The sequence below is a fragment of the Chrysemys picta genome, chromosome 5 (genome assembly GCF_011386835.1).
Source record: "Chrysemys picta bellii isolate R12L10 chromosome 5, ASM1138683v2, whole genome shotgun sequence".
Classification (NCBI taxonomy): Eukaryota; Metazoa; Chordata; order Testudines; family Emydidae; genus Chrysemys; species Chrysemys picta.
Genome location: NC_088795.1, coordinates 33,686,936 through 33,705,220, shown reverse-complemented (window position 1 = coordinate 33,705,220; position 18,285 = coordinate 33,686,936). Strand labels below are relative to the sequence as shown.

The window sequence follows — 18,285 nt, the reverse complement described above, 5'->3', positions numbered from 1 at the left end:
GATGCCAGTGTATTTGAGTTAAATTTATTCCAGATTAGTCATGAAACTTACTTATGAACTCTACACTATTAAAAAGTCATTAGACTTACTGTAATGTCTTTATCAGCACATCTTTCAAACCACATAAACTTGTTTTTCAGAAGGTTGATTCAATACCACAAATACACCATATCCTACTTCTAATCTATAATTCTCAGCAGGCTGGGGTAGTAGAAAAAAGGAAGTCAGGACAGTGCCCAGTCTTTATAACCACACTTCTAAGCAGTGTATCCATGTTTAATTCTCAACACTATTACCAGTCTAATACCTCTCACCTTGCTTGAAGTGCTGAAGTGATTTCCCAGTAGTTTACCCCGGAGGATGCAAGAGTTCCAAATTCAAGTCTATTTCTAGCACACCAGCCTAGGAGGGACAGTTTTTTTTTTTTAATTTGAACATAGGAGTTCTTAATTTGACTGCCACTAAGTTTCTATCAAAGCAGATTGAAAGTGCTGTTTACATCAAGCTAGTAAATAGCCGTATCTTTATTTCCCACTATGGAGGGATGTTTTCCTATTACCAATATCTTTACTCTAACGCAGCTTTTCAGTCCTCTTTTCGATGAACTCTGACAGGTTCTCTCCCATCATATATTTTAGGATGGGGTAGTCTAGACAAAAGGTAAAGCCAAATTTTTTTTGTACAATTTTCTTGCACTCATTTGTACGTTTTCTTGAATAACCCAAAACCAGGCACATGAAGCTATCTGCTGATGCGTACAGTAAACAGCATACAATTTTACAACATTCACCCATTCACATAATTGAAGAGTCAGAGAAGATACCGCAATGCTTCTCCTTTACGGTTTGTTTGGTACACTACCTCACAGGAGAAACCTCTAAAGACCATGCCAGAATTGAACGAGTTTCAGTCCTGCACTGATGCTTTACCGACCAAACTACTCCCATTTCTGCATCGTGTATCCCACCTCTGGGCTCTCTTATTATTCCCCTCATCTGTTTCTTTCTGCTCTCTCTCCTTACAGCAGTACAGCTGGTCTGTACTGAACTGTAAATAGTACTTTCCCCACTAAGACTGTCAGTACAGAGGGATACAAACAACACACTTGGAAAAATGTAGGATTCCTGTAATCATAAGCATCCATCAGAACTCACTCATAGCTTTAAAAAAAAAAAAAAAGGTAACCACCAACCATCCTGATAGAAAAAGGCATAGCAAAACAAATGAATGTAGTGACGATTACATAAACATAATAGAAGGAACGAGTGGAAAGCTTGCTTCTCATGATGGCATGTCAGGTAGTAGATGTTAAACACGAAGATCTCAAAAACTGTAGGCATACTGAGGTCCTAAACAGAACGATGGCTCCCAGTGACAGAATTAATTTCTGAATCCAGAGGATAACATAGTACTTTGAACACTTGTGACTAGGTAAAGGACCTTGCTGTGATTTTAGACAAAGATTGTTCCTTCTCACAGAGAGAAGCAATGCATGATCTGCACAAATGTTAACAATTAGAGGAATGAAATTATTTCCTCTCAATGTGTATACACTAATCAAAGAAAAATAAGTTGGTGTCTGTCCCTAGCCAATATAAAAAACCAAAAGCCTCCAAAGTAATTCAATAACTCACCTTGTTATTGGTAATGGTGTACCATTTCGATACAATGCATGCCTGAGAAGAACTGCAGGCTCTGGTGAACTTACGAGAGACAGTTACAGTTGCCCACTACAGTTTACAATATCACTATCCAATAAAAGATACATTAAGTAAACAACCGTTGTGTAGTAGCATTGATACTGCAGAACCTACAGACTAGATTGTGTATGATTTGTAAAGATTACTCTGTTTTAGAAATCACACAAAATGCAAGTGGTTTAGTAGAAAATATGTTTAATTTGGCTCCTTTCATACACTGTTCCAAAAACAAATTCACTCACACAATGTTGTATCCAATGTACATCTGGATTTGTTAATGCATTGCCATGAATATCAAGGCAATTGGTGCCTTAGAAATAACTTCACTAGACACAGTGTGTTTGATAGTAAAGCATCACCAAAAGACTTCTCTCCAGGTATAAACTTGGTATGGGGCAGGCCACAGGAAAAAAGGCCAGAGTGCTGCACACTTTAAAATCAGGAATTGCCCAACATTTGCCCAATATCTCAGTCAGGTTAAGGGAAAAAACGAGGAGGGGAAAAATACCAGTTTTACATTTTATAGTGAATTGTTTCAAGGTACAAATTCATACCTAAAGCTAAGTAACAGTTCAGTAACTTTTTCTTTTTTAAAGATAGAAATAGACAAGTGATAAAATGCTGTTTTAAAAATACACCAACCACTGGTAATGACAGTTTTTATTTATGAAAGGAGACAGTTGGAAGCACTTCTTGCACTTGCTGGTTCGCGTAACTAGACCTTTCTTGTGTCTTCTTGTAGGGGACAGTATAATTTTTATAGATTGCTTGTTTTTAAGCTCTTCATGAAGAGAAGCAAATCCATTTTGTGCTTGCATATATCACACCAGGCACTAACCCATCAAGTATCCCCTACAGGACAAAATAAAAGTTAAGAGAGAGAAGTTAGGAGCACAGCACATCTAAACTGAACAGATTACAATTTTCAAGATAAAGCTATACCAGGTTACCAGTGTACTCATTTGTCAGACTTAAACAATTGAAAAAGTTATAAAAAAAAACCAAAAACAATGAGAAAACAGTAAGGAACAACAAACAGTTAGCTAAAATGACTGTGCAAGCCTTAATTAATGTTATGGTATAGACCTTCACTAGAAACATCGTCAATGGATACTTATGAAACTTTCCACTCAATTAAAACTTAATGAGACTATTCCATATTCAAATTTTCACCAGAACACACAACCTATTCCTGTGGTGTATGCGATATATTAATGCAAGTTTAGTACCACAATTCCAGAGCCTCGTAAGAATATAATTTTCAAAAACAGAAGACCAAGGGATAAAGTTGTTCATAAATAACCATACAATAAAGTATGGATCCAAGGATTCTCTCTGTTCTCCCTGTTCTAGGTTAATTAACTGGAGTTTAGTTATAATTAGGTCTCAGGTCCAAAAATCAGATTTTACTAGCTGTCAACCAGATTATTCTCCAAGGTGAACTCCAAACATTGGCTTGTGGTTGAAACCAGTTGCAGTTGCCCCTAGATCAACTTCTCTAAATACAAGTTTTGAGTTGGTCTGTATAAAATTAAGATAGTTACTCCCTGCAATTGTCTGAAATTTAAAGAAATGGAAATTCAGTTTACAGTTCTAACATTTTATAGTAAAGCTCAAACTGGCATCTTTGTTGTGCTGTTCTGGTAACATATGCAAAGAAGCGCTGTAATGGTGAGAAACACTTTTGGCACTGTTGGAATATTTAAAACACCAACTCTGTGTCCTTAAAAAAAGGCTACATCTTTGGTCATTTGAAACACGTCTTAAAATCCTGTCTTATTTCTGATCTTTCATCACATTCATGTCCATGGAGGGTTTATGTTTATCAACCAAAAAAACAAAAACAAAAAAAAAACCCTCCCTAACCAAAAAGCAAATTTTCATTTGATGAATATTAAAGATCAAAAACTTTCAGAAGTGTAATCTGGGAATTTTATAGGCCTCTCAAGTCCATCCACAGAGGTCTCAATAACCATCACATTGGGTTAATGTTTTTTAATAAGGATTTTATAAAGAATCCTGTAAATCGTTCCTTGGAAGAAATTTCTTCCATTCCTTTTTACCAACTTGTAGTAGTCTGGGAAATTTTTCCTTCACTGGCACACCATTACCTACTGTAGATAGGGATCTAAATGAAGAGAATCACGGCAGCTGTGCTTGGGTGTAGATAGTTATAGCCAGGTGGCCGAGAAGATATCCCAGCAGGCTGGCAAGGGACTTCTAAACTAGCAAATCAAAGGGGCGTCTTCATATACCAGCATTTCCTGGCCTTAGTGTTTGTGCCATTAACTGCAGAGAAATTTGCTGAGAGATTCAAGGGTGAGACTGGTTCAAACAGGAACCTGCTCTGCTAACTAGCTTGAGCACTCCACCCTCCACCCCCACTTTACTTTGATAGAATCACTGGAACAGATTTAGTCTATTATTCTCAACCTAGCCTTTATCATCATAAATTCTGGAAGCCTTTATTATATTTTGTGAAAGGTTCTGCATTTGTGCTGCTCACATAGACTATCAATTTCAAGATCCTACATCAGTCAGCCCAAACTGGTACAATTCAGCCCCAACTTTTCTCCTTTCCTGTCTCCTCTAACCTCCACTTCTTCCATGAACTAAGGTAACGTAACGGCCGAGACACACACGTCTTACAGAGTAGCTGTATATTATTGCAACCCTTGTCCTTCCTTTCCCCAATTTCTCCTTGTCGGTCTATGGTTCTCACGTCTTGAATCATGTCTGAACCACAACATTTCAGAGCAAGGACTGTCTTTACTTGTTTCTAGCATCTAGCACAATTCTGTGTGTTTGAAAATCAGAGCAAAAACAGAAGGGACAGCTTAAGTCTATTATTGTGAGTATAACTACAACAACAGGAATCATGATTTAACCTGTATGTATTAGTTTAGTTTTTAGATTTTAAACCTGTGGTTCTCAGATGCAAAACAAGAATGATGTCCACATTAATCAAAAACAATGTACTGAATACCACCAGAATACAAAGGCTTTTATGTGCCTTGAGTAATTTAGGAACTGCCTGCCTTTCAATAAAAATAAAATTCAGTGTCGTGTCCTGTATCAGATAAGTCTTGTGTTTTCATTAATGAGGATTTAGCAAGTTATTTGGCAGTCATATGTGACAAACTTTCCCTTAGGCAAGATATTCCTGAATATTAAATAATCAGTGAACAAAAGCCTGTTAGGAAATTAACTGAAATGATACAAAGTCAGTACCTCATGTAAAACCTTTGTTCTTGTTAGAACATATGTCTAAGCCACAAATGAGTCTTGTAAGATTTCCTTCCTATTCTTCGGAGTTTCTCAAACATGACCATAAACTCTTGAGACCAGCCACATTTGATTAAAAAAATAAATCTATTGTATGCTGATGCTTCATGCTGCATTGCTACACACTGCCAGGAAATCCAACACTTTATGGGCTAGTAATTATATTGGAGAGGAGATTTAGTGACTCTCCAAGAAATGGAGAATGACCATATCATTATTTCAAAAAAAACACATCTCCTGCCAGTTAATTCATGGAGTGGTTTTAGCAGTGGCCCTCAAAGAAACTGCTGCTGTTGGCAGCTCTAGAGGTCATAGTGGGGTTAAGAAGTGGGAAGGGAAGGAGAAAAGAAAGGCAGGCAGCAAAAATAAAATGAATTCATTATAAGCTACTGGATAGACTGGAAAACACAGAATCAAGAAGCTCGAAAGCCCTGTCAGTAGATACATGCAAGAACAAAGATTACTCTACCTTCCTTGGAAGATTGTTCTACAGCCCGTGAAAAATTTCCCAGATAGCCTCAATTTTCCTTCTTAATTTTCACCTTGTTATACCCCTAATTCATCTCCCATCCTCCCAATGCTTAGCTATTTATGCTTCTCTCCAAAGCCTGTGCTGGCTTTTAGCCAACCTGTATAGATTAAGTCTTTTAATCTTTCCTCAAAATCCAACCCATCCAGTCTATAATCCAACTGTATTGTAGCTATGATTTCTGACAGGGAGCTTGTCACTCCCTGCACAACATGTTTCAGAATGGGCAGACCCAAAAACGTCACACCTCCCTAAAGAGGGCAGATTCCAATTTTAACTAAAACACCTTAAAGCAAAGCTGTGAATGTTTAATCTACACCAACTTTTTTTTAAACATAACTTATCCTTGCTTCAGATGTAGTGCTTTGTAAACTTAGCTGGGATCCTAGAAATCTGTTTGCCAGAGAAAAATGTGGAATATGCATTTTTACAGAGATTCTTTAGTTTTTACATTTTGTGAAAAAAATGTAAACTTATTAACTAAATTTTACTGATGAAAGTACCAGTGCCACTTATTCAATGGGCGCAACCTCCCCTCTTGTGGTTGATTTTTGAATACGCTGACCGCCCGAGCCCTTGCCACAGTCAGCCCTGGGCGGCTGGTGGTTCAGTTAATATAGTACAGAGAGCCAGGTAATGGAGGCCCAGATAAACGTGGTTCTACTGTACATAGCTAAACACACTCCAATACACTGCTTTGGCATATAGCGGTTACTCAATGACTTATAGGGGTGTGTATTTTAATGCATCTCAAATTTCACTTCAGCCTCCAGGACTAACGTTAATATAAAAGCAATTTTTGCTTTTTATTTTGTGCGTTAAAAAAAAAAACAATTTTCTGAAAATATAGAAAGCAGACATAGAAATATTTGGTATATGTAAGAAATACAAATTGCAATTCTATTAATTTTATTTTATCATAATGATTGATGCACTGGAAGGCTTCAAACTTGCTTAAAAAATGTAAATATACCAATAAAACATTGTGTTCAACCGATACCTATATTTATAGTGGCTAGGGAAACTGGAAGTTCAGCATTCCACTTTAATCATGGAAAAAAACCCATACAAATCTGTGATTTATCACAGAAAACTAGGATCCCTGCTTATCAGTAACAGAAAGGAAGGGGAGAACAGCATGAAATGTACTAAATAACTTACGGCAATTTCATCCGCATGAAAACTCTTGCCATGAAGAAGCTCAACAGGACGCTGACAAATCCAATAAAAAGCAACAGAAATCTATTGAGCTTTGGAATATTTGGTGCATTGGATCGGTCCAGAATTATGAAGCCTAAGCCTCCCATTGTGAAAAGGAAGCTGGATGCGAGTCCTTCCATAATATACTGTCCATTTACTCTGGGGGAAGAAAAGAAAAAAGTAAAAGATGTTTCAATGGAACACCAGTCCCTCAAGGTATTATTTCCACTTCAAGAGCTAGCTATTTAATATAATATTTTGATCTGATTCCAATTTACAAAAATCCAGGACAGTTCATTTTGATGTTTACACACTTAGCCCCAGCAACATGTGTTATGTTCCACTGTCTCCTGATACGAAGTCAATCATGATAAGGGATGAATATAAAATTTAGCTCCTGGATCAGTACTTTGCAAGTGCTTTTAATCATGAGTATTCATAAAAGGGTAATGTAACTGTATGCAAAACCACCACATTTTATACATTTCTTTATTTAGAATTTTAGATGACTGGTAATTTCAAATGTATCTTGGTTGAAAGCAAAAATAAGTTAAATGAATGCAAGTAGGGACCCAAGACTTCGACTGTTGAGCTTTCAAGTTTGTTTCCCAACCCAGTGCTTAGAAGACAAACCCCGAATTCCAGTCACTGCAAGAAGAGAAGGGTTATTTAAGTCAATATCAAGGGAGGAATTGTGTCTCCTTGTTCTAGCACAGCATTAGGAGTAAGGTGCGCTAGACCAGTGGTTCTCAAACAGAGGTCCGGGGTCGCCTGGGGGATCACGAGCAGATTTCAGGGGGTCTTCCAAGCAGGACCAGCATTAGACGTGCTGGGGCCCAGAGCAGAAAGCCAAAACCCCACCTAATGGGGCAGAAGCATGGGGCTCTGAGCCTCGCCACCCAGGGCTTAAACCAAAGCCTGAGCAACTCAGCTTCACAGGGCCCCCTGCAGCGTGGTGCCCTGGACAATTGTCCTGCTTGATACCCCCTTAATACTGGCCCTGTTTTTTATATGCAGAAAAACAGTTGTTGTGGCACAGATGGGCCATGGAGTTTTTACAGCATGTTGGGGGGAAGGAGGGGAGAGACTCAGAAAGAAAAAGGTTGAGAACCCTGGCACTAGACTGCATTCTTATTTCTGTCACTGCATGATTTTGGATAAGTCCCTTAATACATCCATGCCTCAGTTTTCCAATTTGTAATACAGGTTTACACCACCATCTTGATAAAGCACTTTGCTGGAAGGATCTACAAGGGAGCAGAGCATTTCATATTAGTATCTAATCTTGATAAATAGTCTAATCTTTTATACTGTTCTTCCCCATGACTTTCACTAAAGTGCTCCCACCTTCCTAGAGCCATGTGGTTCATGTATGCTGATAATAGCCCACCTTAATTCATTACTCTCATTATAGTTAGTATGGTAACTCACTTTTTCATGTCCTCTGCATGTGTGTGTGTGTATGTATATATCTTCCTACTGTATTTTCCACTGCATGCATCCGATGAAGTAGGTTTTAGCCCACAAAAGCTTATGCTCAAATAAATGCGTTAATCTCTAAGGTGCCACAAGTATTCCTTGTTCTGTTTGCTGATAGACTAACATGGCTACCACTCTGAAACGTGTATAATGCAGTGCTCCAAAGAAATCTGAGGCATATATTGGAAGGCGTTAATTCTGAGCACAAACAATTCCCAGAGTCAAGAGTAACAATGAGAAACTACTATGTATTTTATGATCAATTTATTTATTTAAACAGTGTCAGCTCTCTTTTTTACAATGAGGCACCTTAGTTAAAAAAACAAAAACAAAAAAAGCCCCATCATTCTCTGCAGAAATTAAGGATAACCAGTCCAGACAGTCAAAATCCAGAGCTCTGTAAACTACTCCTTAATCTTCTCAACTAACTTCTGACTAGATTAGTTTCACCTCTAATAAAATTTTAGATTCTAAGCAAGAAGCATCTGCTGAACTAATTTTGAAGGACAGACACTGTAGATTTAGGTTTCAAACTGAACAAAATCTGGTCCTAAACTACAAGTTACTCCATATGGGTGGTCCCCTGCACTCATGCAAAATAACTAAGACCTTAATCTTGCAACTTATCAAAATCCATCATTTTATTTTGGGTTCACAAACTGAATGCAAATTATGGATATGAATTCCACAGTTTATTGCTGTTGAGAGGAATTAGAAAAATAAGGTTTGTGGTTTGCCCTTACAGCAGAACTTGATGTGGAACAGAAAAATGGTCATTCAAAATAGTAGAAAAAGAGTTTGGGATAGAAAAGAAAGTGAAAGCCAGCTAAAGACAGGTTATATTAATACACACAACTAGACTGGGGTATTCAGTTTTAATTGTTAACATATTTGCAACCACCCACTGTTCCTTTCACAAACAAGCACACAAACATCTTTCACCCATTATTAAACAAAAAGTTTAACAGAAAGGAAAAATATAAAAACACATTACACAACTGGTGTATTCTATCAACTCTGACAAGTAATTAAAGATATTATAGTTATGAAATATGATCAAATATAGCTTGTTACAAATCTTGACTTCTACTCATGAAAATTAATTAGTATCTACCAGAAATTTCATTTCTTGTAATGCAAAAATGTAATTGATAAAAATACAAAAAGATATTAAAATTTCACACAATAAAAGTCAAATCCTTCCAAGCCTATATATAAAATATACCTCTACCTCGATATAACACTGTCCTCGGGAGCCAAAAAATCTTATCGCATTATAAGTGAAATTGCATTATATTGAACTTGCTTTGATCCACCGGAGTGCGCAGCCCCCCCGGAGCACTGCTTTACCGCGTTATATCCGAATTAGTGTTATACCGGGTCGTGTTACATTGAGGTAGCGATGTATACGGTGGATATTTAAACAATTCATTTGCAAATGAAAGCTCCAATCAGTGCAATCAGATTCATATTTGTGGATCCTGGGGCCCTCAGAAAGCACAGCTGAAGTCAATGGAGCTCTACAAGAGCATTGTGGTTCACTTGCATTCATCTGTTTGCAGGTCAGGGAGAGACCATTCGATTATGACAAAGGATAATTTCTACCTGTATGCCAAGAAGGCCACTGGTCTCTGATGTCCATGTTCATCTGTCATAGACCCAACACTGGGAGGTTCTACAATCACATCATAGATTATTCCTATTAAAAAAAAAAAAGGGGGGGGGGGACATTAGTTTTGAATTATGGGCCAGCATCATCCATCTCTAAATATTGAGAATGATTTCCTTCTACAGACAATATGACTAGAAAGGGAACAGTTTAGTAAATTACATGCCTTTTTACATCTCCTGTTCAAATGCTAAGAAACACAATCAATCAATTAAGGTACAACCTTAAATTATAGTGGGATGAATCTCAGACATTTCAGAAAGCCATTTTTTACATTAGGGTATATCTATACAGCAGCTGGGAGGGTCGTTCCCAGCTTGGGTAGATATACAGTTCTGCTCAAACAGATAGTTCTGCTCAAGCTAGCATGCAAAAAGTAGCAGCATGGCCACTGGCTCAGGCTAGTTACCTGAGTACAATCCTGCCAAACCCCCTGGGTAGGTACTCAGGCAGCTGAGCTGCCACACCACCACTGCTATTTTTAGCTCACTAGTTCAACCACTCCTAGCATGTGTATGTCTACCAGAGCTGAGAATCAGCACCCCAGCTGCTGTGTAGACATACCCGTAATGGTAAGCGGCTTATACATGATTAGTACTTCAAGGACTGTGAATGTGTAGAGTCATAACTGTTCACCATATCAGAGCCTAGAACACTAGACCTTGTTTTTCTACTTAATCGAGTTTAATCTGTGATTGTTAACTTGATTAATTCCATTTACCTTTATAAGGTTAACAAAAATAAAGACCACTTTTGGCTGAAAAGACCCAAAATGTACAGTAGTGTTCTATTTAAGGACCATTCTTTCTTACTCTATTGGTACAAACACTAGAGAATATCATGGGAAGATTCATGTTGCAATGTCATTGAGCCTGACAGGGATCCTGTAAACTTTAGCAGTAATTTTGAATTTAATCTAGAATTTTAGGAGTTACTTATATAAAAGTCTAAATTTATTCCAGCAAATTTACTTGAGCTACTGCCTCTTGTGGTTGAACTTCACATTCCTTATTTGTTTCTGGAGTGACTGCAGCATCTGAGGCACTGTATAAACTCACAGGAGGCATATGCTCAGCCCCAGAAAGAGGAGTAGGGGGAAAGAAAGGGAGAGGGAGCAGAAAATACAACATACAATGAAAGTGGTCAGGAGGACAAATTAGCCATGTCTTGACATGGGATTTTAATTACTATAAACTAGGGCTGTCAACCAATTAAAAAAAATAATCATGATTCATCGCACAATTAAATAATAGAGCACCGTTTAGTTAAATATTTTTGGATGTTTTCTACATTTTCAAATATATTGATTTCAATTACAACACAGAATACAAAGTGTACAGTGCTCACTTTATATTTTTTATTACAAATATTTTCACAGTAAAAAACAAAAGAAATACTGCTGCAGTGCAATCTCTATCATGAAAGTTGAACTTACAAAATGTAGAATTATGTACAAAACAACCCTGCATTCAAAAGTAAAACAATGTAAAACTTTAGAGCCCACAAGTCCACTCAGTCCTACTTCAGCCAATCACGCAGACAAACAAGTTTGGTTACAATTCGCAGGAGATAAAGTTACCCGCTTCTTGATTACGAAGTCACCTGAAAGTGAGAACAGGAGTTCGCATGGTACTGTTGTAGCCGGCGTCACAAGATATTTACACAGAGTACAAAATACTCTAAAGATTCATATGTCCGTTCATGCTTCAACCACAATTCCAGAGGCCATGTGTCCATGCTGATGACAGGTTCTGCTCGATAACGATCCAAAGCAGAGCAGACTGACTTATGTTCATTTCATCATCCGAGTCAGATGCCACCAGCAGGTTGATTTTCTTTTTTTTGGTGGTTCGGGTTCTGTAGTTTCCGCATCGAGCGTTGCTCTTTTAAGACTTCTGAAAGCATGCTCCACACCCCAATTCCAATCAGATTGTAGAAGGCATTTCAGATTCTTAAACCTTGAGTTGAGTGCTGTAGCTATTTTTTAGAAATCTCACATTGGTACCTTCTTTGCGTTTTGTCAAATCTGCTGTGAAAGTGTTCTTAAAATGAACACCATGTGCTGGGTCATCATCTGAAACTGCTATAACATGAAATATATGGCAGAATGTGGGTAAAACAGAACAGGAGACACACAGTTCTCCCCCAAGGAATTCAGTCTCAAATTTTTATTAATGCACTATTTTTTTAAATGAGCATCATCAGCATGGAAGCATGGTGGCCGAAGCACGAAGGGGCATATGAATATTTAGCATATCTGGGAAGTAAATACCTTGCAATGCCGGCTACAAAAATGCCATGCAAATGCCTGTTCTCACTTTCAGGTGACATTTAAATAAGAAGCGGGCAGCATTATCTCCCATGAATGTAAACAAACGTATTTGTCTTAGCGGGTGGCTGAACAAGAAGTAGGACTGAGTGGACTTGTAGACTCTAAAGTTTTACACAGTTTTGTTTTTGAGGGCAGTTATGTAACAAAAAAATCTGCATTTGTAAATTACACTTTCACAATAAGGAGATTGCACTTACAGAAGTTGTAAGAGGTGAATTGAAAAATACTATTTCTTTTATCATTTTTACAGTACAAATATCTGTAATAAAAAAATATAAAGTGAGCACTGTACACTTTGTATTCGGTGTTGTAATCGAAATGAATATTTGAAAATGTAGAAAAATATCCAAAAATATTTAATAAATTTCAATTGGTATTCTATTGTTTAAGAGTGCGATTAATCACGATTAATTTTTTTGAGTTAATTGCATGAGTTAACTGTGACTAATTGACAGCCCTAATATAAACTATTCTACATGCCCCTCTACCTATATTTCTTGTAGGTGACAAAGAGAGGATCTTCATGAAGGATTTGAAGGGAGAGGGTATCAGCTCTGCAGACTAGCGCAACAGACTTCTCATGTAATTTAGAGATAATTATAATAAATGCAGAATTATGTTTCTTTTGTGCATCAAACCAAAGTACATTGTGTCACTTGACTAGAGTTTCCTTTGCTAAACAGAGAAAGAGATTGTGATCCACATACCATCTCATATTAAGCAGCAGCAGTGATGAATAAGCCAAAAACTGCTACAGGGTTTGCATAGGAAAACAAAACAGACACCTGCCAAGTCACTGCTCAACAGTATCATCCTCATTCCTCAATCAACACTCTCCCAAAACCAAGTAATCAAAGCTAAGGTTTTCTGATATGCATGGAAATCTCCAATTTGATCACTGATTAAATTCTACGTACCACATACTAGAAGGTCCCATTCCAGCATCAGGATTAAGGCAAAATTTCCATAGTGGACAGAGAAAGGTGGGGATTTTGGGGGGTTGGGAGGAGCAGGTAATACACCTCACTGACATAACAGATATAAGAGTCATAGGTAGCCTAATCTAAGCATTAAGGGAGTTTAGGGGCTGCTCGTCTCAGGTTGCATATCAATTTAAAGAAGGGAACTTTTGAATGTCTTTGAAACACAGAGCAATGTCCTTCACCACTAGAGGAAGATGTTGTAAGAGCTATCTTAAAATTATCCCTTCCAAAAGCCAAGTCTAGAAAGTAGGTCTGTCTATAGGAACAAAGGTTTCTCCCCATGGCACACTCATCTCCGGACTCAGGCTCAAAAAATCAAACACAGTATCAGTTTGATTTCCAATATTGCCTATACTGAGCAACTGTATTCTGGTCTGGAGATGGATTTCGTCCCACAGACCTCTTCCGTTACTACACCTGAATTAAGATCCTCGCCAAGGCCTATCGCTGAACCTCGCACCCAAAACCTTGGCCACCGCCTTGCTGTTCGCAGAGCTGCGGCCATCGCCCCAGCGGGGACGGGGAGCTGCGTGCCACCCTCAGCGCGGATGTGGGGGGTTACACCACGGGCAAAGAAGATCCCTCTCTGGGAACCCCACCGGAGAGCGGGGTGTAGTGACACAAACTGCTCACTGGTGGGAAAATGTGCCGGCTGCTGTTTTTGTCCTTACAGGGCACAGGTAGCACCGCCGCCCACAGAGCGCGGGGAGGCACCCACCCGCGGCCAGGCTCCCACCGAGAGAGATAAGGGTAACCCCACTGTCCCCCGGCCGAACAGGCGCCCTAGGAGCGGAGAGAACAGGCGTAATCCTGCCCCCCCCCCCAGTCCTGGGCCCGCCCCCAAACCCCCCCAGTCCTCCGCCCGGGCCCGTTACCTCCAGTGATGAGGAAGTAGGACACCACCACCAGCGCGTAGACGGTCATGGCCGAGGGCGTGTGCACCCAGCTCGGCCGCTTCAGCTTGATGTTGGGGCACTGGAGCACCGCGAACGGCACCCGGTAGAGCGTCTCCATGATGGCAATCCAACCACCTCCGCGGCAGGCTAATCAAACCCAGCACCGCCGCTGCCCCGGCTTGACCCGCCGCGGCCACCGTCTCCCGCACTCTACACGAATACGGAAGCGGAAACCAGCCTCAGAGGGAAGGCAGGGCAAAGGCGGGGTCCTGGAAGGTGATAAGAATGGGGCGAAAAAGTGCAAAATTGGGCACGGTAAAGGTCACCTGGAGAAAAACGCAAGATATAAAATCTCACGTCGTTAAAACACCTCCAAACTCTGGAGTTTCAAGCCGACTATACATGTCTGGAGAATATCAGTACTACTCACCTGCCAGATCCTAGCAGCACCTGACGTGGCCAAGACACGTTAACTGAGAGAGTCTCGGGCGGGACTGACCCACCTGAAGCCCCGCCCACAGAGCAGGAGGCCCCGCCCACAGTGCGGAACCGGGCGGGCGGGGCGCTGTCGCCGTGCTATAGCTAGTAGACGCCCGTTACGTTACCGTTGCGGCCCCGGCCGGGGAGCACGTGCGGGGCACTGCGCAGGTAGAGGTGTGTTCAGGCTGTTCAGTGTGTCCCTTGCCCCAGCAACAGCGCGCAGGGAAATGCCTCTGTGTTCAGCCTCAGAGCGGCCAATCCAGCAGAGAGCGTAACCAGCAGCACCCACTTCTAGCGGCAGCAAGTCCTGTGTCGGTGTCAGGGCAGCGATCTCTCTGTTGTACCGCGCCAGTAGAGGACGGAGTGTGGCAGGTCTGCGCCCGGCTTGGGCGCCTCTGTCGTGGAGTGTGTGAACATTCCAAGTTGCAAAATGTATTTGGGTTTTCCTTATCTTTAGACCACAGAAAAGCTGGATGCCAGGCAGGTGCGGCACTCTAACAAGTTTGGGTGAAGCAAGCTTTGTTAGGTAGGGTGACCAGACGTCCCGTTTTTAAAGGGACACTCCCATGTTTAAGCTCTCCTGCAGGTGTCCCAACTTTTTCTTAAAAATGGGCAAGTTGTCGCATATTTTCTGCACCCCGCCCCCATCGGCACTGGCGGGCTGGGCCGTCATTAGGCATACACAGCATATGTGCTGCATAGGGCACCCAAAATCGTGGGCACCACCAGAACAGCAGGTAAGAGCAGGTCGGCTCCCACACACCCAGTGTGTGCTGCAGTCTCCTTAGGCAGGGGCCGTATTCACAGAGCCGGATGCACCGGTACGGCGCATTCTGCATGAGGGAAAGAGTGCGGGGGTCTCTGTGGGGAACTGTGACTCTTTGCCACTGGGTCTCTTGGTATACTTTGCTGCCTTCTTCCTCCCCCCATTGCCTCAGGCTGCTGTAGCGTCTACTGCATACAGAGCTAGGTGTATCAGCAATGAGGAGGGGTTCTGCTGGGGGTCCGCGAGCATCAGTTTAATAATACTTCGTAGGGCTCCATAAATCCTAAGGATGGCCCTGCTGGCGGGTCCTGTTGTTGGCCTGAGCTTTGCAAAGACGTTGGTCAGGTCATCCCTTTCCCTCCTCCCCTGCAGTTGGGAGCAGCTCCCATCCCTTCCTTCCCGAAGGGTGCCAAAAGGCTGCTGCTGACCATATTCTGTTGTGTATCCTGGCAGAAATGGGCATGTGACCCTGCATGCCTCCCCACGTATTGCCTCAAGAAGACGTAGTGCCAAGTGTGATGGGTTGGGTCACAGAAATCCCCTTGGGACTGCTGCCTGATGTGCTGAGACTACCTCTGAGCCCATTTTCCCTGGCAGCTTGGGACTTCAGAACCCTGCCTTGTTGAGCCAGACACTCCAGTCTGCTCCAACACAGACCCAGGGTCTGAACCACATGCTCCCAAACTGCAGAATTAACTGAAAACAACTTAATAAGTGCTCCTGTCGCTAGCACCCAAACACCCAGTTCCCAATGGGGTCCAAACCCCAAATAAATCCATTTTACTCTGTATAAAGCTTATACAGGGTAAACTCAAATTGTCCACCCTTTATAACACTGATAGAGAGATATGCACAGCTGTTTGCTCCCCCAGTAATTACTTACTCTGGGTTAATTAATAAGTAAAAGTGATTTTATTAACCATAAAAAGTAAGATTTAAGTGGTTCCAAGTGATAAGATAGAACAAAGTAAATTATCAAGCAAAATAAAACAAAAACACACAAGTCTAAGCCTAATACAGTAGGAAACTGAATACAGATGAAATCTCACCCTCAGAGATGTTTCAGTAGGCTTCTTTCGCAGACTAGACTCCTTTCTAGTCTGTACCCAGTCCTTTCCCCAGTACAGTCCTTATTCCAGCTCAGGTGGTAGCTAGGGGATTTCTCATGACTGCAGCCCCCTTTGTTCTGTTCCACCCCCTTTTATAGCTTTGGCACAAGGAGGGAATCTTTTGTCTCTCTGGGTCCCCACCACTCCTTCTAAATGGAAACGCACTAGGTTTAAGATGGATTCCAGTACCAGGTGACATGGTCACATGTCCTGAGAGTCCACAAGCCTTCATTCTTTCATCCTGACTCACAGGAAGACTTTCAAATAAACAGCGCCATCTACAGTCAATTGTCCTGGTTAATGGGAGCCATCAAGATTCCAAACCACCATTAATAGCCCACACTTTGCATAATTACAATAGGACCTCAGAGTTATATTTCATATTTCTAGTTTCAGATACAAGAGTGATACATTTATTCAAATAGCATCACCACACTCCGTAGATTATAAGCTTTGTAATGATACCTTAAAAGAGACCTTTTGCATGAGCATATTCCAGTCACATTAAATTCACAGTGCAACATCACACCAAGTACCAGAAGAGGCGGGTCCGTCCCGGGGGCCCAGCCCAACATGGAGGGCGGAGAGCGCCAGGCAGGGAGGGTCGGGTAAGTCAGTCACCTCCCCTGTGTGAGAGAGGTGTACGGGAGTGTGTGTGGGAGGGGGTAGGGGTGTGTGTGTCACCCCTCTGCATGTGAACCCTAAAGCATTAAAGATAAGAAGGTAAATAAAAAGAATCCAGCTATGCAGCATTTCTTTTTAACAGGGGCTCAGTCAACTTGATGTTAATTTGAATGTTTGTATTACATAGTTCTGACTGATTGCCATTGATCTTGCTTGAATACGAGTAATTTTAGGGGCCTGGCACCACCTCCCGCACCCTGAACTCCTCATTTCTGGCCCCACCCTGGAGCTCGCACCCCCAGCCAGAGTCCTCATCCCGTCCCACACCCCAACCCCAATTTCATGAGCATTCCTGAACCCGCCATACAATTTCTATACCCAGATGTGGCCCTCGGGCCAAAACATTTGCCCACCCCTGCTATAGGTTGTAATTGACTGCAGACTTATATGGTTTGCATTTATCATGTCCAGTACTGTCTTTGGGCATCTGTGACATTTTATAGGAGCAGATTTTGTTTTGTATTGTATCTGGTTGTTTCCAGCACACTCTCTTGTTTCTAGGAGAATCTATATTCTTTCTTAACGAAACCCACATTTGTTTTATTATAAGTGATCATAAGTGCTATGTGATTTTACGTGGGCAAAGGATCTGGGATTTCTGTGAATAGCCAGTGCCAGGATATCGCTGGGGAATGATGCAAAGGCACTTGGGAACTGGGATGCATCTATTGTTAACCTCCAACAAAGACAAGTCTGGCATAGCCCAGAGGAGATTGCTTGAGTAGCTGAAAGCTGGTGCTATTAGAGAATTGATACCCAGCCAGGCATAGGCAAGATTCCCTCAGCTGAAGGCAGGGGGTAACAAGGTGACTCAGACTCCTGGGTACCCCAAGAACCATCACACAAAGTCACAAAATTAAGAATAAATAATACAAGCTACTTTTGTGTGTTGCAAATAGTGCAGATCAAAGCCATATGTAAAACTATTAAATAAAGATATTCCAGAAAAAGTTGCTACTGACTGTGGAGTTTAGAAAGAAATCAATGAACCATCATATTCAACTAGGTAATCATATCTCACATTTACATTTAAGATTGTGGCTCCCAACATTTTATGATTGAACTCGCTCTTACAGTGGAACTGTGCCTAGTCCTTCTAGCGTACCTGAGGTCACATTTGTTTTCTTTTTCCTGGCCTTTTCTTTCTGTCCTCTCATTTTTCCTTCTTGTGGT

At 41.1% G+C, this 18,285-nt stretch overlaps 1 protein-coding gene across 2 annotated transcripts; it reads right to left on the bottom strand.

Annotated features, from left to right (window-relative positions):
- Nucleotides 1-1,878: 1,878 nt before the first annotated feature.
- On the bottom strand, nucleotides 1,879-16,594 carry OSTC (oligosaccharyltransferase complex non-catalytic subunit). 2 transcript variants are annotated; one of them, XM_065596202.1, is made up of 6 exons: nucleotides 16,369-16,594; nucleotides 14,504-15,047; nucleotides 14,053-14,342; nucleotides 9,799-9,892; nucleotides 6,676-6,873; nucleotides 1,879-2,552 (listed from the first exon to the last, which is right to left on the bottom strand). In XM_065596202.1, exons 3-6 carry the CDS (start codon nucleotides 14,189-14,191, stop codon nucleotides 2,534-2,536), a joined length of 450 nt encoding a protein of 149 aa, XP_065452274.1. In that variant the 5' UTR covers nucleotides 14,192-14,342; nucleotides 14,504-15,047; nucleotides 16,369-16,594; the 3' UTR covers nucleotides 1,879-2,533. The 2 variants fall into 2 exon arrangements, with proteins under 2 accessions (XP_065452274.1, XP_065452275.1); XM_065596203.1 differs by having other exon boundaries at nucleotides 14,053-14,399; nucleotides 16,369-16,499.
- Between the last annotated feature and the right edge of the window lie 1,691 nt (nucleotides 16,595-18,285).